The following is a 25,308-nucleotide window of genomic DNA, read 5'->3' on the forward strand; positions in this document are numbered from 1 at the left end:
AAATATGAAAATTAAAAATATTACTTGAAAAATAATATAGTTAAAAATATAAGCATGCAACAGATTTTGTATCATACCATGGAGATTGTAAGATGCTTTTAAATATGACAACAGTATATATATATATATATATATATATATATATATATATATATATACTGTTGTGTATATATATAAGTATATTTTTTCTAGGATGAATGGATGAATTGCCAGACTAACTGGTTATATCTTGAGTCTATATTCTCTGCGCCAGATATACAGCGTCAGCTTCCAATGGAATCAAAACTTTTTATGACAGTTGATAAATCTTGGAAACAAATAATGCGACGTACAGCCCAGGTAATAATATTTTCTTATTAATTGCCATTTAAGTCATTAATTGTTATTTGTAGAAATATATTATTAAATCACATTTTAATTTTATATTGCTTGTTAATAATAAACCAAAATGAATCGTTATATTTTACAATTTGATGGTGCTATGCTGGTTTCTAGATGAGTAGATGTATATGTATTAACATTAAGACTAATGATAATATTAGTAATAATTATGTTGCTGAAATATTTTAATTAAGTTTTTAAGTTATTTATTATTTTTCATTAGAACCCATTAGCAATGACAGCCTGTACTTACCCTGGACTTCTGGAAACATTTCAAAATAATAATTCTTTATTAGACCAGATACTGAAATGTCTAGAAGCTTATCTTGAGACCAAGAGAGTTGTATTTCCTCGTTTCTATTTCCTTTCAAACGATGAACTGATTGAAATCCTTGCTCAGGTAAGATATTTAAATATTGTTTTTATTACTGAAAGCTTTTAAATTTTTCTTAAAATATGCAGAGAAGTTCCGTTAGATTTGTTACTCTTCTATAGAATACTTTTTCCAGGTATTTATCTGGTTTATATATATTAATTTTCACAAGTGTTTGAATAGACAGGTGCGTTTCATATGAATGCCCTCAGTCCATTGTTAAACTTAAAAGTGTGCAAAAAATTTGTTTTATTTTCCTGAAAGAAAAATGTTTTTTTTTCTATTAGGTAATTTAAATGGAAAATACTCCCTATTTTTCTAATAGTTGATAAGAGGTGCTGGCTAATAAGCAGTATAATTTCATGGTATATGATTTTTTTTGTCATCTGTCCCATTTTTGATTAACTTATTAAATTCCTTGTACAACTTTTTTTTTCAGCAATAATTTATATTTATTGTGTAATTTTTTTTCTGAATTAAAAAACTTGAATGCAACTTTCAAAGTGGGTATATTTTATTTTCAAATATCACTGGTAGTACACCACCAATGGTGGTATGCTGGACCTTTCCATGCTGTTGTGATATATGAGTAAAACTGAATGTGCTAAATTCAAACTAAAACTTAGCATACACCTCAATACAAAAAAAAGTTATTTCATACAAATGAGTTGGAACTTATTATCCACAGGAATTAAAATAATTCCTGTGGAAATAAAGTGATTTATTCTAGTTTATCAAACCTTTCTGATCTGAGCCTGCATACATAGACTGTTTTAACATTTATGCTTGTATTGCATTTTGTACTGTGTGATTATTTTAAAATTTGGTAAGTTTGTGATAGGATTTAATTTTGATCTAAACTTAATATTGGTATGTTAGATATTTCCTGATAACACTGAAAAAAATTTTTTTTTTCATGTACCTGTAATCGTACATGGTGATTTTTAATTAATCTTGGGGTGCTGAATACAAAAATGTTACCAGAATATGCGTAATACATCATGTGTTTTTAGATGAATACAATTTATTTAGCAATAAATGCATAATCACTGTAACATCAATATTTAAAAAACTTGTGTATTCATGTAAAATTCGGTTAAATCAACTAAATCTTTATTTATTCAGATACAGATAAATTGAAATACATTAATACACTTTTAAAATCATAATCTCTAAAAGTTAAAATGATTGAAAATGTCTAAAATAACAGGTTTTTAAAAATTTAAATGATTGGAATTGTATTACCTTTAATTTTTAAAATATGTTGACAAACTTTTTCACTTGTACGATGTTTGATTTGATCAGTTTCTCTAAACAAAAAACAATCAATAGTCACCCATCATTCCAGGTTCCCATCTTCCTTGGCACCGATGCTCCTGGTCAGAATATCTTGATGGAAATGCTTTCCAAGCTCATCGTTGACAGAACTAAAATTTTCAGAAAAAAAGTCTAGGTGGGAGTGTAGGTAATGAATTTTTAGTGACATCCTACATCGTAAATGTTAAGACCTTAAGCAGTTTCTTGATTTGCAGACTGATAAATATACCTCCTTGAGTTTACCAACACTCAATTTAGGAAAACTTATAATGATTAAATCTTGGGTCCACGTATGTCTAGTGCCTTTACAAAATTTTTCATGAGTCCCAAGTTTTATTGGAAGTGGCAGCAGTATGATTTTACCACTCTTAATTGATGGCTTTACATTTTTTTCACCAGCCACAAAGTTCTGCTAAAATGGCCAATTCCTTATTTGGTAATGACTTTTTGTATTACGGCTATCCCAAAACCAAAGAAAACAACAGTATTTCATAAACCCACCTTGTAAACAAAGAAGTAACGTAACAACTTTCAAAGATCACTGCAGACTAATTGATAATTAATTGATTAATTAGATTAATTGATTTAATCTAATTAAATACCGTGTTTTTAAATTTGTAATTATAATAATTAATAATTAAAAATCGTGAAATTTTGGTTAATTGTAATTTGTTCTTCACTATATTTTAAAAGTACTATTCGTTAGTTTCTTTAAACTTAACTAATAAAACACTGAATAAATATAAATGAGCGGCGTGTAAGCTGGAGGCTTTTACCCTCCGTATTTGTTTTTAAATCCAGTCCCTTATGATGCGGGTATCTCTCATTTAATATGACATCACTTTAAATTTTATCACTTTTGTAGCCTGAATTATATCAACGCTTAATTTATATAAAATTATAAATATGCTCTTTGTATTTTATTACTTCTAATATTGATGCCATAGTTTCATATGTTTCTTTCATGTCAGGTGCATGTGCTAATGGAATGGATGACTTTGTTGCCATTATGCAATAAAACTGCTTTCATGTTAATTTTAGAAGAGTCAATAAAAAAATGCCATTCTTCAGGAGTATGCTGATTTCCAAGCCCTTTCATCAGGCCATCAACATCAGTACAAATGCACAATGAACGTTTCCATAGTAAAATAAGAGTTTTATTTCATGTTCTAATTGTAGTAACTTTTTGTTTTTCTGCTAAAAGATTCCACTGTTGCACTCGAGACCCCAGAAGTTCAGCTTGCTGCTTTGATAACTTTAAATCATGAACTAACTCGTTAAGTTCATGTTGATTTAATGAGTTTTCTCATCAGATAGGAAAAGATTCTTCAACATCCTTTACTTCTGCTTCATTTTCAGATTGTTCTACTCTAGCAGTGTCAGATTAGATGCTGGTAGAGGTACAGGTAACTCCTCTCCATGTGGTGTATCAGCTTTAGAGTTGAGGATATTTTATGAATTTTGTATTTTTGAATCAAAATATAAATATATTTCTCATACAAAAGTAGCAGTTTGTTAAAGTGTTCCTTAGGTGTGTGCCAAACCATCAGTATAGCAAATGGCATGGCTCATCGTAACCCCTTTAACCATTCAAGAGTTACTGTGCCCGATATGCAAATAATACGTGGTGCACAGATTTTATCTCAGAGTGCACAATCAAAATAGTCTCTCTTTGAGATTTAGGCGTAAATTTATCTCGTATAACAAAAATTATCTGGATGATTTGAACAACCACAAATTTTTGCAGAAGCCATGTTGCAGCAAATAAAAACAAGAAAAACTACTTTTGTAAAGAATTGATGAAAATATATTAGTCTTTGTGATGTCATCATACAGATATATTTCTACTTCTCATGTTAATGTATATATTTTATTTATTTTTTCTTTATTAAGCATTTATGTGCATATTGTTTAAAAGTAAAAAAATACAGAAATTATTCTTAATTATAATCAGTAGTTGATCAAAGTGAGTTTATGATAAAAACTTTTTCCAAATTTACGATTTATGTAAAACCTTTGTGGTAACAGTTTCAATATTTTGATATTAGCACTCAAATTACAGTGAGAAAAGTTGTGTAACATGTTAAGTCACAAATTTTGTGTTGACTATTGTTGTTATATGCAGCTCTACATATATTTTTTATTTACAGTAATATTTTAACAAAATGAATAATTGATTTCTGGTTGAAGTACGTGGCATGTGTATTTTTCCTCAACCAGGTTTTATAGATTTTAATTTCAGTTCTTTACCTACTGCAAAGTGAAAATTTTCTTTAACAGTATTAATGAAAAATTATATAGAAACAGTTTGAACATAGACCAGTCTTTGTTTGAAATTTTCCACAGTACTGAACTAGAAACAAAAGATTTATATCACAAAATCCTAATCCATCATTAAATTTTAATAGGTATGCTTAATTTTTCTAGTCAGTTTAGGAAATTTTTTTTTTTTTTTAACATAATTGCAATAAGAGTTATCACTGTTACTCAATTATGCTTGTCCTTAAAATGTTATAAGAAGTACATACTATAAGAAAACGGACAAAATATGGCTTTTGAACTGTAGTAAACGTCAAATTGATGAAAACGTTGCTTATCTTTCGTGTGATGAGTGCATTAATTATTTTAAAAATCGTGATGTATTTAATTATATAAGCATCATAATTAACTGAGATCAATTATTTAATTTAAATGATTGCTTTATAACCTAAAAATAGACAGAGATAAACTAAAAACAATAAATAAAAAATACAATATGACAGTCCCAACTATCAGGTACAGGTCATATGTTTGTAATTGATGAATTTTTGTATTACAGACAAGAAATCCACATGCTGTACAACCTCATTTAAGGAAATGTTTTGATGCAATTGCGAGACTTGAATTTGGTGTAAAAATATCTGATGAAAAAGAACATAAAGATAGTCAAAATTTGACTAAAGATAAAAAAACTGGTTCTGAACTTTTAACTACAGATATAATTGCAATGATTTCACCAGAAAATGAAAAAGTTTTACTTGGCAAGGTAATGTAATTATTGATAATATTTTTCTGGATAACTCATTCAAAATATATTCATTATTATGATTACATCATCTAAAAATTATAATAATTATGAGTTCCTGAAAGTTTATTTTCATTGAATGAAATCTAAGTTATTTCTTTTTAATGAATCTGTAGTTTCACTTCATTGAATTTGATATGGGGGAACTAGTCTGATACTGATTAAGAAGAAAAACAGCTTTAATACTTGGAATTCATCAGTACACTAACTGAACAGATACAATAATATCAGATAACAGATACAAATTTTAAAATCATATCCTAAGTACTTTTCATTATGAAATTAAATGTAGTATATCTAATAACTGCAGAGCAAAATTGTGGGAAAACTGCTGTTCTTCTCATGAAATTTGATTGCAAAAGTGGCCAAAAACAACATAATTTAAGTGAAATATACCAATTGGAGATTGATTTAGTAATTCATTTAGGGTCATCTTTGTAAGTATAGCAGATTAATATGCAAATTTTTCAACAGAAGATGAAGATGTAGAAAAAGTATATGAAGTAGGTGATCTAGGCATAAATAGAAAAGTAGATGAAAATCTAATAGCTAAAAGTTATTATAACTTCAACAGCAGAAGAAGGGTGGTAAAAAGGAAAAATAGTTGGGAGTATGGGCTTGGTCTAAGAATGAAAGAGAAACTACACATTCAGATTTTTTGCACCAAGCAAAGTTGTGATAGTGACCTTTTTAATAATCATAAAAATAGAAGTCACTCATAAGACCAGGAATGTAGGTTGAAAATGAAAGAAAAAGTGAGAAGTAGGATTTTGGATACAGGTAGTCGAAATTATGAAATTAAAAATTTGAAAAATCATAAGGACAGGGTTAGAAGTTAATACAAAAGCAATTTCTGTAGAAATAAATGGGAGTAACACATGTATTCATGCACACCTACACTATATATTGTTGCCACATGTTATGCTTCATATTGGCAAGTACAAAACTAGCCATTCAGATGTCAACAGAATTACAGTAAACCTATGTGCCTGCACAAGTGCCCCTCCCACCAAGCCTGATGACCGCCCAACTTCTAACCACAGCGGCACAGCCCCCCACTACATGTTAGCCAGCTTTATAAGCAGGTTCCCAGTACTAAGAGAATTCAGTCATGGACCACCACCAGCAGGAGCAATCCAAGAAGGAAGTAGTTCCTTGGTGGCCTGACGTAGAACCTCCTGGTGGATAGCTACATGCCTGCTGAAGCAGCAGGCCTTGCCGACCCACTGATAGAGTTGCTAGGCACAGATGCCACCTTCCCTCCCCAGCTTGCCTGGCTTCAACCACCCTGGCAGGTGACCCAACATTGGATTGCTCAGGAAGAATCACCTTGGCACTCCACCGTGCCAGTTGAAGACAACTGATGCCAACCCAACACTGTGGGCCACCACTGCTCTGCTCTAGTGGGGTCCCAACTTTTAGAACCCAATGGATCAAGTTCTTCCCTACACTGCTTTTTACTTCCTTGCATGAAGTAAAGGAAGTATTGTGATAGCAAAAAATTTTGGTTTTCAGATTTCAACAAAAATATCTGTTTTGATCACCCCTGAATCCATTTTGACTAGATTCGGCATGACGGCTTCGTACGTATGTATGTATCTCACAAAACTCAAAAATCATCAGCAGTAGTATGTTGAAATTTTGGATTTAGGACTGTTGTAACATCTAGTTGTGCACCTTCCATTTTGATTGTAATTGACTGAACCAGAAGTGTCCAAAAAAGCTCAAAATCCAAAAAAAATTTGGATTTGGACTTTTTCTTAACTACAGTAATAAGCACTCATTGAGAGCTTTTCAACGATATATCATAAGTGTTACTTATTTTCATTGGTTCCAGATTATAGCCAAATTAATAGTTGGATCTATAAGGGGAAGGCATATTGGTTCTAATTAGACTTCATCTCCTTTTTTATTTTTTTTATTAATTTTTTTATAACATTTTTTTAAAATTAAATATATTGATTTATTAATAATTATTAACCAGTGATTGTTAAAAAAGTTTTACAATAAACAATAATTCAATAACAATAAATAAATAAAAATATGAAAAAATCAGAAGTTATTAGTGAAATAAAATTTTATGTACTTTTAAAAATGTGTATATGTAATTTAATAGGCATTATACTACATATATTTATTTGTAATAGAGTTGGTGAAACATCTGATTATTTAATATTAATTTAAAATTATAATTTAGAATCTTATTATTTTTGGATTTTATAGTTTAATTTCTGTTTAATTTTATTTAATTATTCTGGAATTTCTGCTTAAAAATAATCTTTTTGCTCATTACTCCTTGATATTGTCAGACAATCTCCCTAAGTCAGAGTTTATCATCATTTCGTTTGTTTTTTGTTGCCAATCATTTAATCACTCTTTGGTTTGATATAATTCTGATTTTAATTTGTGTACATGTTCTCTAGTTTTCAAATTTTCTCTTCTTTTTATTCATCATCCTCTCTTAATCTTTTTATTATTTTTTGCTTTGTTTTCTTCTCTCGAGTAAAGTTCTATTGCAGTACTCATTCAATGCACTTCATCATCCTTCCTATTTAATTCTTCATTAACATATACGAAAAATTATATTAAAAGTTAATTATTTACAGTTATGTACACCAATTGTAATAATGTTCATTATATAAATAAAGATCATATGTGAAATATTAATAATTATTAACCTCTGATTGTAAAAAAAAATTATGATAAATTAGAATTCTATAAGTTATTAATGAAATAAAATTTTATTTATTTTTCATTTTTTTAAAATGTGTATATGTAATTTAACAGTCATAGAAGGAAGTCATGTGGTGTCCACATCAGATTTTTTTTCTTAGCTGACAGTTAAGTTGAATTTGAAAAATTATCCTCAATATTTTACCTATTGTAAATTTTTAGGGGAGAATATTTTATTATGTTGCAATCTCAAACATACGTATTTCAAAATTGAATTGAGAAATTGTAAATGGTTATACAAAATAATGTAAATTAAAATAAAGCTAACAAATTGTTACTAATATACTCAGTCAAAGACTTGGAGAAAATAACTCAGAGAAATTGTGGATACAATATACATGCAGAAAGAACAAAGCAAAAGATCAAATGTGTATACAGTTTTTAAAAAAAGTACAGTTTCATTCATAGAATATCCATCAACATTAACAACAACTTATGTTCTATACTTACTCAAAAAGAGACATATCTGACTAGACCTCAATGTTATAAAAATATATTATCCATATGTTAACATATGGATAATAACATAACATCCATATGTTATAAATATATATAACCCATATGGTTATTTGGGTCAACCCCAAATCAAATACAACAATATCTTCAATCATATTTTATGCTTAATGTCTATATTTATTTTATAGAAAAATGATTTGCCTTGTTAAAACCAAGCAAAATTAACATGAATATTAATCATAAATTATAGTGTTTTACTTGGATTCAGTTATTTGTATTATTTTGAAAAATTAGTTGTACCTTGAACAAAAGAATTTATTAATATTTGAATCAAAAAAGATTTCATCAACAAACTTAATTCTTGAACAATGAACAAATTTACTCATTGTGCTACTACTCTTAATAAACTGTGGCAACTTGATACAGATGACATATTTTTAGGAGTGAATTCCTTTTAAACATTACACTTGAGTTTTGGATAAAGAATAATTGTTTACCTTAAATTTTGTCATCTTATATTGAACTTGCCATTATTATAATTTCTGCTTCTAGTAAAAAATTTTGAAAACTTTAAATAAATAAATACTGTAGAGATAATGCATTAAGTTCACAGAATAAAGAAAGTGTTTGCTCTAAGTGCTGCTTATTATTTGACTTACCTTCATAAATAACCCCCAACAAGCAATTCTGTATTTAATTTAAAATAGACCAGTCGAATTTAGGTTTTGATCAATCACTGCCTAACAAAAATTTTTTTTTGAATGTTTCCTTCACTTCAGGCATCAAATCTTACTAATTTTGGTTTGAAAAAAATAAATATGACAAAGAAAATTTCTATTAGTTCTAGTTTCTGTGGTATACAAATAGGTGTAAGTATTTTATTTTAATGGATTAAGAGAAAACTATACATTTTAATTACATATACCAACATAGAAAATCCATTTGACATTTTTTTAATGACAGTTGCATTCTAAGAGTTCTTAATTGATGGAAGAATACCTGGCAGTTGGTTGGGTCTGAAGAGATTGGTGGCTTCATGAGATCGTTGTCTTTTGGCTTTCCTCTTGTCAGTTTCAGAGCATCCCTACACACAGACCAGCAGTAATCCACAAGCATTGCTTCATTCCAATGACCCTGATATCTTTGTTCCATTACAGAAATATCCTAATTGTATCTTTCTCTGTGTTCATCATTGACAACTCCACAACTAGGAGGGAAAAAGTCCAGGTGTGAGTGGAGAAAATGGATTTTAAGTGACATGTTGCATCCGAGTTGATAGTATTTCTGTAGAAGTACTGTCACCAATTGACTGTATTTTTCATCTCTTTTGTTGCCTAAAAATTCATGAATGACTCCCCCCCTTTAAGGCTTCCTTTTCTTTCCCCTCCAAAATTTGGTCAAACGCAGGATCCTTTACAAGTTATCAAATTTGTGGCCCAACAAAAATACCTTCCTTAATTTTTGCATCACAATGTAGGAAATTTGTCTCTTAAGTACTTAAAGGCCTGTCCTTCTCGGTTCATGCTATTGACAAAATTTTTCATCAAACTCAGCTTAACATGAAGGGGCGGAAGAATATCTTTTGGGTCCATGAGAGGCTCGGCAATGAAATTTTTCTCACTAGAGTTAAGATTTCTTGCAGGCCAGTCTGCTTGAATTTAATGTGATTTTCCATCTCTGCTGTCCCACATACATAAAAAGCAGCAGTATTTAGTGTACCCCAGTTCCATTCCTAAGACTACAGAGATGACTTTTAGATCATTACAGATTTTCCACTTGTTTTCAGCATATTTGATTGAGTCTAGGAGGATTGCCATGTTTGTATAAGTTTCCTTCATGTGGACTACTGCACGCGGCTGACTGTCACCTTAAACCGTTTGGCTACACCAGTTTTGTTCTTCATATGGACTGCATGATCAACAGGAGTAGAAGGAAGAAGGTTGGCTATTGTCAAGTAATACAGCTTTCAAACTAAGCTTGGAGGAATCTATGAATAGCCTCCAATCAGTTGGATCATGATTCAAATTCAAACATTTCATCAAGCCATTAATGTCGCAGCAAACAACAAGATTGTTTTCCAGATCCCTGTGACAATGTCTGTACTGTGAAACCCTGACATCACGTTGGAGAAGATTCCATTGCTGTAGTCTTCAACCTAGAAGTTCTGCCTTCTCCTTCGATAAATCAAGGTCTTGAATGAGATCATTCAATTCCACTTGACTCAGTTCATGCAGTTAATCATCTTTTTCTTCAAAATCAGAGTCGTGGTATGTGAAAGGCTTGTTCCACACTGTTTTCATTTTCTACTTCAAGCTCATAATTTTGGGGTGGAGTAGGAACTGGTAAAATATGGAATAGGTTGAACAGCAGATGGAAAGATTAGGGTATTGAACTGGTCCTCTTTTCTTCATTGACAATCCTGCCTTTATAGGTGGAGTCAAGCAGAAATAGCAGTTAACAGTATGGTTTGTAGGCTCCCGCCAAACCATATGCACAGCAAAAGCCATAGATTGTTTTTTATTTTTCAGCCATTCTCATAGTATAACTGAACAAGAGTTGCAACATATATGTGGGCCCATGATTTATGTAGAGCCTACCTTCATACCAAAATAATGCTGATAAGCAGTCTTCACAAGAGGAATCGGATTAAGTTTCTGTGACAAAAATGTTATTTCACTACAAATGTAACAAAAATTATTCACTGAATTTACACATTTTCATGGCATTTTGCTTTAACAAATTTTTCACTTCAGAAGCACCTGAAAACCAGAAATTCTGCACTAATTACAACAAAAACAATATGAAACTCACAGTCATAGCAACAGTAATGTTTATAACCTACATACAGCTGGAGAATGTTGTGTTTTGTCATTTAATAGGTGTGACAACTCCAAAAACAAAATTACCCCCAAACTAAAAATATAGATTAGGTAAAAAATGGCATGTCATTGTATCTCCAAAGAAAGAGCTAATCGGTCATTTTTATGGTGATTTTTTATTCAGTAGATGGAAATACATAAGAATAAGCTGTTTTTGAACCTGAAACATTTTCATTGTTGGGCAGTGATAATTAGCCCTAACAATTTTGATTTTCAACCTGCTCTTACCAATATACAGTTACTACAAAATTCAGCACTATTCTCAGTACAACTGTGACATCTATAACACAATCCACCTGAAAGTTTGATCGCCTTAGTTAAAAATAATAAATTTACTCTTGGAGCTCAAAGTCATGCAAATAGAAAATTCAACTGGTGTCTCAATCATTCAGGTCATTTTGCATGTTAATGTCTGTAACTTCAGGGAGCTTGCCTCATAACAAGAGCAATATCATTAGCAAATGCTGTATGAGATCCTTCAAAATGACAGACATAGATTGTTTACATAAGTAAGGAACAAGACTGGACCTCCCCTTGTGGGATTAGTTCTTGGGCTACTTAATGCACATCCTAATCTGATCCTCTGAAATCTGTCTGTTAAATAACTCTTGAATTAATTATAGGAAATATCTCAAATACTTGTCCTGTTTAATTAATTCAGGAAAATGTTGTGATCAAGTGTCAAATACTTTAGTTATGGCAATAAATAATATACCTGTCATTATTCCTTCATTAAAATTATTTTAGACAAATGTAAATTTTAACAATGCATCTTCAGTATTCTTATTCTCCGTAAACCCATATTGAAGTGACAGCAGTCTCTTGATTTGATACAATTTTTTGATAACTTTTTAGAAAACTGCAAAAGTGAAGTGGGATGATAATTACCAGTAATACATTTTTCACAATTTGTTATGAACAAATTACTGAAGCTATTTTAAGAGAGTAAGTAATATTACCTGCCTGAGAACTAGCATTTATTATAGAAGTAAGAGGTTTAATTATATAGTCTTCTTATTTTTTAATATTTTTGCATTAAATATGTCATCCTGGATGATTTTATTACATTTAATTGATCTTTATAATGACTAACATCAAATTGCAATACCAGAGTAAAAAATAATGGATCATGAATGGCGAAAAAATTTTCATACCATTCACACCAGTTCTGAATTGAATATCATTTGTTTTAATCTTATTAATAGCATTTCTAAAAAAAATAAATCTCATCAGCATATCCAAAACTTTTGTCAATAAACTAATCACTTTCAGAAACAGTACTTTTGTTACTCTTATTTAACATTATTAATAGCTTTCCATTGAGCAGCAGTGTCTTCACACAGACATTAAACAATTGCAAAAATATGCTTCCTTAGCCAGGCAAATACAAACAATCTATTCTACAACATTTATTAACATTTTTATTTAGCAGTTGGCTTTTCATTTTTTTTAAAAATAAAATATTACTTTTAATTATTTATTTACAAAGATTTAAATAAATCCAGTTTTTTTAGTAAACTTTTCAACAGTATAAACAATTTTTTTTTACAATAAAAGAAAGTGAAATATTATTAGGTTACTTTCAGATTTCATTCCATTGTTCTTATTTAAAAAATCCCTTTTAATTTTTAAAATCAATTAGCCTTCTAAAATTAATAAGGTTATCAATTATTACTATTGTTGCTTTGAGAAAAATACTGTGGAGATTTAAAATTGCTTAATAAATGTCGTATCTAAATGATCAATAGAAAATGCGATATCTTTGAGATTATCTTGAGTCACTTAGTAATTAATTATTTGAATCCATTATTAGATAAGATTTCTTAATATGTATTGGACGATGCTATTTATTTGAAAGTACATAAACTAATATCAGGACTAAAATTAAATTTCTCTTTCTTAAATTATCTAAAATACAAAAATAATTCATTAACAAATTATATTTAGAAACAAATTAAATCTGCAGTTAAAATAGATATTATTTTACAATGAATAGTAACAGCTAGTTTTAATATAAATTACTATTGCACAACTCTATAACCATTATTACATTAAATTGGGAATCCTAATTATCTGTTTTAACAGAAACTTATTTTTTCTTTATAAATCCTTATATCTGATAAGATAAGGAAGGATATTTGGAAACTGTTCAGTGAGTTAAGAAAAATTATAAATTGATGAAACTTTAACTATTATTATTTTGGTGTATGATAGATTTAAATCGTACTATTATTACTATAAGAAACTGAATTATATCAATGTGCTTATCCAGCATTATAACAATAAATTATACTTAAGATTAATATTAACCATATTAAATTTTTTAATGATTAAAAATATATTTCTTTTATTATTACTTTGTTGCAGGTTGTTTTGAGTTCTAATCTTAACTAATCGAGCATCATCTTCCCTTCTTAATAATATTATTCCTCTTTCTATCCTTTACTTAAATACTAGCCTTTTTCCCTTTTAATTTCTTAATTTTCACGAGTAGTCTTCCCACAGATCTCTCATTTAAATATACAGGAGATGATTGAAAAACCCTATGTCTCTTAAGTAATGTATGCTTAACCAGTTTGTTTTGAAGAACTTCCTGTTTGTCAGTTATTACAAACTTTATGATTATAGCAACTCATTATAAGATTGTTTTGATTGAACAACAGACTTTGGAGCAAGTCTGTTTAGATGACAAACGTCATCTAAACTTGAGAAAATTATTTTTATTCTTTAGTTTTTCAATTTTTCCTTAGCACACACAGAGTAGTAATTTTTGTATTTTCAACAGTTACAGCTTTATTTTATGTTATTAAATTACTTATAAATTCTGTAGCCTAGCCAAGAGATCATTTCAGTTCTCTTTTTACCTTTAAAAGTGTTTTCCAGCATAAACAAATCAGAAATATATTCACCTTTCCTTCTGTTGATAATGTAACAATCATACATCATGCTTCTGAAATTATTGCACTTTGAATTATGCTTTTTAGTTATCAAAACATCAGTTAGTCATCAAACTTTAGACATTTTGACACCTGTACCATGAAGTAATTTTTTTTTATAATCCTGACAAATCATTTTCAACTTTGTCTAGAAACAGAGTTTTTACAGATGAAGCAGCACTCTTGACATAATGGATGAAAAATTTATCCCAAATTCAAAACCAAATCATTTTATATATTTATATATATAAATCTAAAGAACTTGATCAACCTAAGTACACAACAATAAATAAAGTAGAATCCTTACTTACCTTCTTTTATCAAATATACAAAAACATTAGCAAATTTCTTGCTCCTTAGTTGTATCAATTTTTTTTAATTTTTCACGTCAAATTACATATTACATAAATATTAATTTTTTTAAAAAATATAAGTTATAAAAATCAATAATTTGAAGTTAAAAACTGAAATTAAGTTAAAATTAAATATCTTTTTAACATTTAAAATCATAAATGAAAAATTACATATATAGAATATGATGTAATATGAAATAGGATGTGTGCTCTGGCTAGCCAATGCTACATTACTGCTAGTTATAATTCTTTTGATTTCCGAAAAATCATTTATATATATTTATATACTTTTTTTGTTTGTAAAATGTATATATAGTTTGATGAGCCTTTAATAAAGAAAAAATAAATTACTATTACATTTTTAATACAACTCAGTTTTACCTTATCGAATAAATATTAAACAAAAGACAATTTAACATCCAACCAACTGGTAGGAGACAAACCAGAAAATATACACCCCACTCACCTCTGTCAGTGAGGTGTATATTTTTTGTTTTAAAAGCTGTTACTATATTGTAATAAGGAATGAAATGAGGTCATTGATAAAATTTGGAATTTTATTCATGTGCTTAATGTATGCCTTAATATAATTCCAGAAATATTGTATGTTGTAAAATTAAGTTTTTTTGGTAGGGTTTGAAAGCAAGAGGTAATGTGGAAATTTGGCTGGGTAAAGTTGAAGAAGCTATGTTTTTTCAGTTACACAAGCAAATGAAATATTCATTGGCAGATTATAAAACTAAACCAAGGACAGAGTGGATATTGTTACATCCATCTCAGGTAGGATGTTTATTCTTTTTTCTTCACCTTTTTTTTTATAAATTGACGCATAATGCAATGGATATATATATATATTGTTTTATGTCGTTTTTTAATTTATTTTTTATTATATAATGGTATATAATAATGGTAATATAATCCACCAGAACAATTTACCATATTAATTTCCAATAATCGGTTTTTGCAATATCCCACACCTATTAAAAAAATTACATATTTATAAGATCCAAATTCCACTGCAATCTCTCAAGAGATGATTCTATAGCCAAAAATAAAAAAATTTCATATAAACATAAAAAAAAAAAAAAAAGGTTTGTTAGCGAGTTTTGGCTCACAAAACATTTAGTTCTGCTCTCTGCTTGCTCTGAAATTAAACCACACTAAAATTCTTGGGTTAATAAATCGAGGGGTAAATTTGCTGCTTCCTTATGATTTTTGATGTTAAGGCTGAATAAAAGTGGTCCCAGACCTCTATCTCACTTAGGTTTTAAGAAAAGCAGGGTAAACACAAAAAGATTTTGTTGGAAAATACTATTTTTTAGGTTTGGAATAAAATAACTTTGTTAATTTACCAATAAACAAATAAAAATTTCTAGTTAACTTTGTAGAAAAATTAATTCTGAGAAAATTAATGTAAATAATGATTATTAAAAAATTAAATACATATTTGAGAAGTTCTTTAATTAAAAACGCAACACACAAACTGGATCAGAAAAGTGATATGATTTTAAACAGAACAATTTACATACAAATACTAGAAATTATAAAAATAAATTTGAAAGACATCCTTCTAAAACATATTAAAAATTTGTATTTTTTTCTTAGGTTGGCAATAACTACTGATCAGGAATTAAGTTTAGTGTCTAGCATTTGAACATTCACTTGAATGGTGTTTGTGCTGTTATTGTTCGATCAGTCATACACAGTATACACAATGGATGATAGCACAGATTTGTTTTTATTTGGAGAATTGACAGACATGTTAATTTATGTTAAAGTGAATACTGGTAAAATTATCCAGATCAAAGGGTACCATATCATAAAACATTTGAAGCTTTAGAGTGGCGAATTTGAAAAACTAGTGTACTTAAACCACAACAATTTAATGCTGTTCATGAACGTTTTCTGAGAAATGCCAATACTGATGAAGCAACATTGAATTCGATACAAGCATCTCCCACCTCAAGTACCAGAAGGTTGTTGTCACATTGCTTTCATGTTTCGCAATCAGGTGTGTGGTGAATGTTAATGGGAGCAGAAATTATACCCATTCCATCTAACCCTGTGCAAGAGTTATTAGCACCAGATTTTGATAAATGGATGAAATTCTGTCGATGGTTAAATTGAAAATGTCTTCGTCAGAAGAAAATCCCCATGAAACTTCTACAATTCATTTCCAATACATCTTTAATGTTTGGTATGACTTTATGATTATCTAATAGATCCTTTTTTTAACCTCAAAAGCTCAATAGAATACAGTACTTTTTTTGCACAAAGCATTTTTTGCAGACAAATCGGATACAAATCTTGGTTGGAAGATATTCCACAGTCTACTTGCAAATAGAGTGCAGATGTGGTTTTTCAATAGTGGTGTACCTGCTCACTGCTGTTGTAATGTGATTAATCATTTAGTTAATACATTTTGTAAGCAATGGATTGGTCCAAATAGGCCAGCTTAATCTCACACCAGCAGAGTTTTAGGTATATAAGAAAGCTACATATTGTAAATGGGTAGGTAGACGATAACTGCCGTAATTTTGCTCTAATCACTTTCAAATTGACACATAAAATTTAACAACCCAAAATCTCAATAGAGTTTGTTAATGGGCAAAATCGGACTATAGGGGTGGTAGTTGGGCGGGCTTTTTTGAAAAAAACAAAATATCATATAACTTTCTTGTTAAGTAAAATATCGAATCACCAACCATTAATAGGTACTGTCCCTTAATAGGCACAGTACCAAATCGTTTAAAGTGGTCATCATCATTAATCCTCTAAACATTACTTAAAACTTTTGTCTGAAACAATTTTTGATATGAACAACCCTTACGGCAAGGGATGACCAAAATGTTGCTGGAATTGTAAGAAGATTGGGCTTGTCTTATGCTAAATATGTGAAACTTTTTTCACATGCAACCATTGTCGTACTGAGTAAATTTGAAGTTTTAATTTTTAGGGGGAAATCTTTTTTATCCCCTATTTAGCATCGGTGAAATCTACTCCACCTTCCAGTGTGCCAAAAGGAATTTTTTCCTTTGGGGTTGGATGAAGTCGTTAGTCTATTCTATTTGTATTGGCATACAAGAAGAATTGTTGACATCATATAATAGAAGCTGAAGATACTTTTAGGAATAATAATGATGCTGTTGAATAATTTGCCACCTTGGTTTAATACCTCAGTTGGGTTAAAATTATTTTAAGTATTATTTTATCCGCTGGTTCATTGAAATTAAAAGTCTTTGTTTTGATTGCATCCCAAATTATTTTTATTATATTCAATTTTGCTTCATATATGTAACGTTTTAAATTAATTGTACATGCTTGTTAAATACATGTTGAGTGTCTGATGGCTGATACTAGACTGACTATTCTAGTGGGAGCCAGCGTAAAGTAAAGCAAAGCTTTGCTTTTACTGTGGATGGAGCCGAGTGAGCTGCCAGGAGCTGTGCGAGCTGTATGGAGCTGTGTGCAGGAGTTTGAAGGACTTTTAAAAATTAAAAGTCCTTTAGATAAAAGTTAAGTTCCTCATTTAAATACCCTGCATCTTAACAGATGCCATTAGATGTTCCCAGCTAGCATGGATTTGTCGATCTGAACTTATTATTGATCAGCGTCGTGGTCACATTGAGCAACAACTGTTTTGAAAAAATGTTGGCAGCTCTATCAATTTTGATATTTAATAATTTATAGAAAAAAACAAAAGTGTATGTGATTTTTATTTTTTTAAATCTATTTTTTATTCTTTTTTCTGTTGCTGATAAGTTTTCTATTTGTTTTCATTTACATTATGTTATTCAAACATTGGTGAAAATTGTTCTGTTTAAAATCGTATCATTTTTCTGATCCAGTTTGTGTGTTTTCATTCTTCTTTTCGTGTTTTACCCCACTTTTTGTAACCCAAGAATTTTAATGTGGTTTAATTTCATAGAGGGAGAAGAAAGCCTAAATATAATATAAATAGGGCCTAAATATAATATAAAATATATATTATATAATATTAAAATATATTATATTAATCCGATCAACCCAAAATAAAATATATTATTTATTTTTTAATATATATTTCCTATGTGTATACATTATATATATATTCATTCATTTAATATTAAATATAATTTAAACCACCAAAACACAGCAAATAGATAAACTTACCATATTAATTTCAGGAATAATTTTTGTGGTAGCCCATATCTTCATTTGTTATTTAATTTTAAAATTTATGAAATTTTTAATTTGTGGAATTGTTACAATTTTATATATAAATTTTGAAATTTATTATGAGTGAATATGGATTCTGCAGTCCAGTACAGGAACGATGTATTTAAAATGTTGTATTTTCCTTTGTTCTAATGAAATTACTGCTAACTGTTAGATTGCAATTTATTATGTTTACAATTAAATCTTCATCTTTGAAGATATATATATATATATACTTTTGAAAATTGAAATAATTCAACATATTGGCCTCCGCACTAATTAAATTCATCATATTAATGACTGAAACTTAACCATCAAAAATACCGTAAACAGATAAGCAAACTTACATATTAACACCAACAATCAATTTTCACAGGATCTTGCAACATCAGTTTGTATTCAGTTATATAATTACATCAAAATGAATTATTTTTAAATTTAAAATTTATAATTGCTGTAACTATCACTGTTTTATAATCCTGCAACTTTGTTACGAATGAATATGCAACTTCGCTGTCCATACTTATTTTACTGTGCTTTGGTAATAAGTTTCAGTTTATACTTTTATATTTATATTTCAGGTATATTAATTTTATATATAATCAATAGTTTGTGTTAGATCTTACCCCTTCTGCTTCTTTACATTTTAAATCCTATCTAAATTCTATTAAATCTATTATTATTTAGTCAGAAAGGTTTAACTAAGTTTTTTTTTTTACTTACAAACACATGTACTTGGTTACCAATTATAAAAATAAGTTTAAGAGCTTTAGCTTAAATTTAGATGTGTTATTAATCTGTTTCTGTTTTTAGCACAATGTTTACTTTTGCAGATTATATTGACTGTATCACAGACTATGTGGTGTAGTGATGTTCATACAGTTTTTTCTCATGACACACTTCAGAAAGTAAATAAAGCTCTAATTGCATTTGAAAAGAAATGTTTTAAGGTATGTTATTAATTTAGTTGTTTTTACTCAAAAAAAATCTACTTTCTAATGCTATTTCATTTATTGATGTTTGCCAGTTAAAATAGGTTAAGGAAGTAATCACATTGTGTTACATTCATTCTCCCTTCTTCACACATAATCCACCAAATTTTTCAGTTTTACTGGAAACTATGGAAGATTGATTGTATATAAATATAAATGTGAAAATTAATTTTGCTTATATACAAATAATTTTTTTATATTAGAAGAAAATCATTATGATTGTTTTTCCGTATGATTAAAGTTTTCCATATAAAATAATGAATTTAATTCTAATTTTTCAAATTAACTGTGTATGTAAACAAAAAAAGGATGTTGAATCACAAATACAAGTATTAAAAATTGTTTATGTTTAGGATTTAAATGATTTGGCTGCAATGGTGCGTGGTGATTTACATAAACTGAAAAGAATGATACTTGGATCATTAATTACAGTTGATGTACATGCAAGAGATATCATCACATCAATGGTCCAAAACAAAGTAAATTCCAGGTACATTTGTAATAAATGTAATTTTATTCCAATTGTATTTTGTTTTAGTGCTTCATTACAATAATTAAAATGATAACCCATTATTAATAAATGTATTAATTCAAAAACAGCTGTTGTGACAGATGGTTTTTATTCTGTAAAATCTGTTTCAAACATCAGTAATAAGTAAAATTACAACTTTTTGTTGAATTTTGATGCTCATGTTATTTTGAGTTTTTTCCCAGGGATTTAAATAATGATATTGATTTGGGAGTGGTTGGACATGAATTCAAGGAACTATAGACAAAATTATGTTTATTTATAAATAGTTAATAATATCCAGAAAACATTTAAAATTATTTTATATTAATTAATTTGTTGAAGCTGCTTAGATGTAGTTAAATAAATACAGTGTAAGCCTAATTGCACTAGGTTTTAAGTGTTTTGAGGAAGAAGTTATTTCTGTGGTTTAGTCTACAGCAATAATAGGCTAATAAAGTATTTGATGCTTGGAATGTAGATTCATTCTTTAGAAAAAAATCTGAAATTTCAAATCACTTCAATTCACATAAGTAAATTAAGTTACATGACAAATAAATTCATAATAAAAATATTATATTGATCAATTTTGTTCTGTAAAATAGTTACACTCAAATCATTTTCTACTAAACCCAGAATAGTTGAGAAATTAATAAAAAAAATATTTTAATATACCTGATTTTATAATACAAAAATAATTAATACATATAATTAATGATGATTTTGTTTCTTCAATCTCTGTTTATCGTAATATGATATAATTAATACAAAAATTAAATAATAATGTATTAAGATCATGTATATTAAAATATCCTTTTTTTGATTAATTTTTCATATTCAAACTACACATTCACTTGTTTCAGCATTGGTTGATCATTAGTTACATCAAATTAGTGTTTGTTGAGCAGTTAAGGTTGCCAAGTTTTCTTACAAATTCTTTGATTTTTTAACAAATTCTTGATCAGGTGCATGCCTGGTGGGTTACTCGGTCAGTCAATTATTTTACTTTCTTGAAAAGAATTCTATGTCTTCATTGTAATCATTCTGCATTTGTGAAACTGCTCTTAAAATCTGCAAGTAGTGCTTAAAATTAACATTTCAACTATTATTAGGGAAACAGGTCCTCTTGATGTAAATAAATTACTTTAAATATAATTATAAAATGTGAATAATAGAGATTATTTATTAATATATATAACCCTTCTTAAAATTACTCCAACATTTTTTTTTGGCTTGAAATTTTGACTATTGATTACACAAGCAGAAGACAATTTGTGTGATGGTTCTCTTAATGTAACTATTTATTACTGTACAGATTATACTCCCAGATTGTTTTCTATACTAATATCTCTTCATCATGAGACCTTTATAACAAAATGTGTCAGCTGTGTTTACATCTAATAATTAGATGCCAAATGTATGTGTTTACTACACACATTCATTATCTGTTTCGAGCTCAGTGATCATGTAAGTTTATGCTAGCTTCCTAGCCATGTCATATAAAAAATTTAATGAGCTAAGAAATTTAATGAGCTGATACAAGTTGCTAAAGAAGCATGCATTCATTAATTTTTGGGAAAAATATTTCTCATTGTATCTGTTTTGTCAGATGTCGGGTTAAGCTAGTTAAACAAAATGATTGGTTAATAATTACCTGCATCTAATTAAATCAATATCACTTTTGAAATCATCAGTGTGAGACAGGTGACATACTCTGTCATTTGCGTTTGGGACATATTAGGCTAATGCATGGCTACCTGAAGTCACATGGTGATGTTTCATGGTGATTCTCTCTCAGGTATTAGGTATTACTCAAGGTATTCTCTCATTGTGGTATTACGATGTAGATTTAAACTAACATATAGAACTGGTGTTTTATTGGGAGGCATATGGCCAAATTTAATTTTTATTACTTTTAATTTTTTGAGATGATCTTTTATATTTCTCCCACTTTTATTAGTTGTGATTCATCTATGTAATATATTTTATAACTATTTTTCTGAGACGTGGGGTTTGCATCTGTTTCACTTGAATAATTTTGTTGTTAATGATACGGTGTCTTTTTTTATCTCTTGTATCTTTCAATCATAGTGTAATGAATGCATTATATTGTATGAAGGTAAATTACATGTATTTATTATTTGTATATTTAAAAATTGTTTTTTTTTTTGTATAGTATTGTGAAATTTGGTTTTTCATATTTGGAAGTTCAATAAAAATTATCTTTTATAATGAATAATCCAATATAAATCTGTTTACCATATTGTATGGATTCATTTGTTAATTACAGTGAACATTTTGAATGGTTAAAACAACTTCGTTACTATTGGGAAACAGATATTGATAACTGTGTGGCACGTATGTCAAATGCAAGGTATTTATATGGTTTTGAATATCTTGGAGCATCTCCTCGTTTAGTTATTACTCCGCTTACAGATAAGTGTTATTTGTGTTTAATGGGAGCTCTTCAGCTTGATTTAGGTGAGAAATGTTTGTGTATAAATAAATATACGTTTGTGTAAATTATATATACGATGTCTGTAAATAAAGTAATGAGACTAGTTAACACTGTAAAGTTACTAGTAAACATATGGTTATATGAACAGTTATATAATACCATATATATTATAAAAATATATATGGTATTAATATTTTTAGTCTATTGTTGCCACATGAGAGTAAACAAACCTTTTGTGAAACGAGTTTTTGTTGTGCGTTACAAAGATGAGTTTTGTAACAAGTTTTATGTTAAACTCTGTGAGAATGTTACTGAAATGTTTTTTAAAATTGAAGGGACATATGGAGATGACGCTTTGCCACAAGCCCAAGGTTTTAAGTGGTTTAAAGCATTCTCAAATGGCCGGGAATCAGTTGCAGACGATCCATGTTATGGAAGACCGTTAATGTCAAAAAATGATGACAGTGTTGAGTGAATCAGAGACTTGATACGGTACAACTGGCAATTGTCAGAATGATTGCAGAACAATTGAATTTCAATCATACCACCACAGTCCATCAAATTTGAGCAAACAAAAAATTAAAACCATGTTAATTTGTTTCTTCGATAGTAATGGCATTGTCCATAAGAAGTTTTCGCTTACAGGACAGACTGTAAATCAATATGTTTACTGAGAAATTCTTTAAAGACTGAGGAAAAGAGTTGCTCGCATGAGACCAGCCATCAAAGAAAACTGGATGCTGCATCATACTACACTCTCAGTTAATGAGATTTTGGCAAAGAAAAACATTCCTTTTGTTCCTCAACCACCTTATTCAGCTGATTTGAATCCCTGTGACTTTTTCTCTTCCTGACTTTAAAAAAACACCTCAAAGGACACCATTTTGGAACAGTAGAAAACAAAAAAAAAATGAACTGACCATCTGAAGGATATTTCTAGTTTCTGAGTTCCAACACTGCTATGAGGAGTGCAAAAAATGTTTGAAGTTTTACATGGCTTCCCAAGGGAACTGTTTCGAAGGGGAGTCCATGTATAATTGATTTGTTTTTCTGAACCAGTCTCATTACTTTATTTACAGACCTTGTAGTATTATTTTTTCTTAATTTTAGAAATATTACTATTCTATTATTTTAAGAATTCTTGTTTTGACATCATCATTACCTCCAAATACATATGTTTTATTATCTAAATAATAAACTCTCATGATTGATTGGAAAAGGATTGTGTTTAAACTACTTTTCCAGCTATAGCTATGGTTTATTTTTTTATAAGAGATGACTTGTAAATACAAAATCAATTAAGTAAAAAATCTTTTAGTAAAATATAGTAGTATATAAGTGTACTCGAAAATTGATTTAAGGCTGGTTGTTGAAAATACAGTGGTTGCCATAGTAACTCAATGAATGCACAGTAGCTGTCAGCAATCTTTTCTTGCATCTATAATTTTTTTTCATTGCTTGTTCTTGAAAATTTGAACAAATTATGCATATTAAGGGTTGTATGCATAATAAGGGAATTGCATTTAGTAGCGAGTAGATGCTCACTGAATGTGGTTGATGACTAAGTATTATAAATTTGGAGGTAAATTTTTTAAAAATATTTTTTATAGACTTGTAGTTATATAATGTTAAAATAGAATTTTGAATGAATGAAACCATAATTCATAGTTTCATAATTTAAACAGATCTATGAATGATAAGTCATAGTAAATTGGTTTTTATTGAGTTTAATCTTGGACAGTATTATTGACACTCATTTGATGTGGAACTACAAAAATTGAACTATTGCATCATTATTACTTGATATCTGAGGAAGCTGAACACTCTACAACCAAATATTCATTTCAGTGTTACATAATAGTTTAGATATAAATATAGTTGCTCATATCATGTGGTAGTAAAGTGGTTACTTTTCATTTTTTTTAACTTCTGTAAAGTTCCCAAATCTCTTTACTAAATTATATTCTTATATGTGAAATATTATTGTTATAAAATATTTTTTTTTTAATATATATACACAGATACATATGTGGTTCTATAACCTAGTTTTGTCTTTCAGACATCAAAACTATTGTGCAAGTAGTTGTGGGCAGGAAACAGAAACCCTTAGTTCCATATATACAAAAAACAGGGTTGCAATTCCATTGGCCATACAAAGAAGAGGCTGCCCTGCTCCTGCAGGGCAGCCTCTGTCTCCTGTGTCCACAGAGGAGACAGCCAGGGTAGTTAACAGTTTTTCCCAAGACTCAAAATGTTACAATTAGCAATTGTAAATATTAATATTTAGTAAGCTTTGATCATAGTTAGGTTAAAAAATAAGTTACAGCGTTCAAGTCCTAGTAAAGCCAGTTATTTTTACACGGATTTGAATACTAGATTGTGGATACCGGTGTTCTTTGGTGGTTGGGTTTCAATTAACCACACATCTCAGGAATGGTCGAACTGAGAATGTACAAGACCACACTTCATTTACACTCATACATATCATCCTCATTCATCCTCTGAAGAATTATCTAAACGGTAGTTACTGGAGGCTAAACAGGAAAAAGAAAAGGTTAAAAAATAACTTGGAACTTTAAATTATATATAATCCTAATCTTGTTTGGGATACATTGGAGTTGTACTGGGCATCTAATTTTGAAATAAAAAAATTCACTAGAA

At 29.0% G+C, this 25,308-nt stretch overlaps 1 protein-coding gene across 1 annotated transcript in view; it reads left to right on the plus strand.

Moving 5' to 3' along the window:
* The window catches only part of Dhc16F (Dynein heavy chain at 16F), a 149,275-nt gene that overhangs the window by 22,138 nt on the left and 101,829 nt on the right, over window positions 1-25,308 (plus strand). The window contains exons 7-13 of the mRNA XM_075373265.1: window positions 193-339; window positions 605-781; window positions 4,890-5,096; window positions 15,126-15,272; window positions 19,523-19,639; window positions 20,035-20,171; window positions 22,480-22,670. Coding sequence (XP_075229380.1) covers window positions 193-339; window positions 605-781; window positions 4,890-5,096; window positions 15,126-15,272; window positions 19,523-19,639; window positions 20,035-20,171; window positions 22,480-22,670 — 1,123 coding nt within the window. The remainder of the gene's footprint in view (window positions 1-192; window positions 340-604; window positions 782-4,889; window positions 5,097-15,125; window positions 15,273-19,522; window positions 19,640-20,034; window positions 20,172-22,479; window positions 22,671-25,308) is intronic.

The sequence above is a fragment of the Lycorma delicatula genome, chromosome 8, assembly GCF_047948215.1.
Source record: "Lycorma delicatula isolate Av1 chromosome 8, ASM4794821v1, whole genome shotgun sequence".
NCBI classification, from domain to species: Eukaryota; Metazoa; Arthropoda; class Insecta; order Hemiptera; family Fulgoridae; genus Lycorma; species Lycorma delicatula.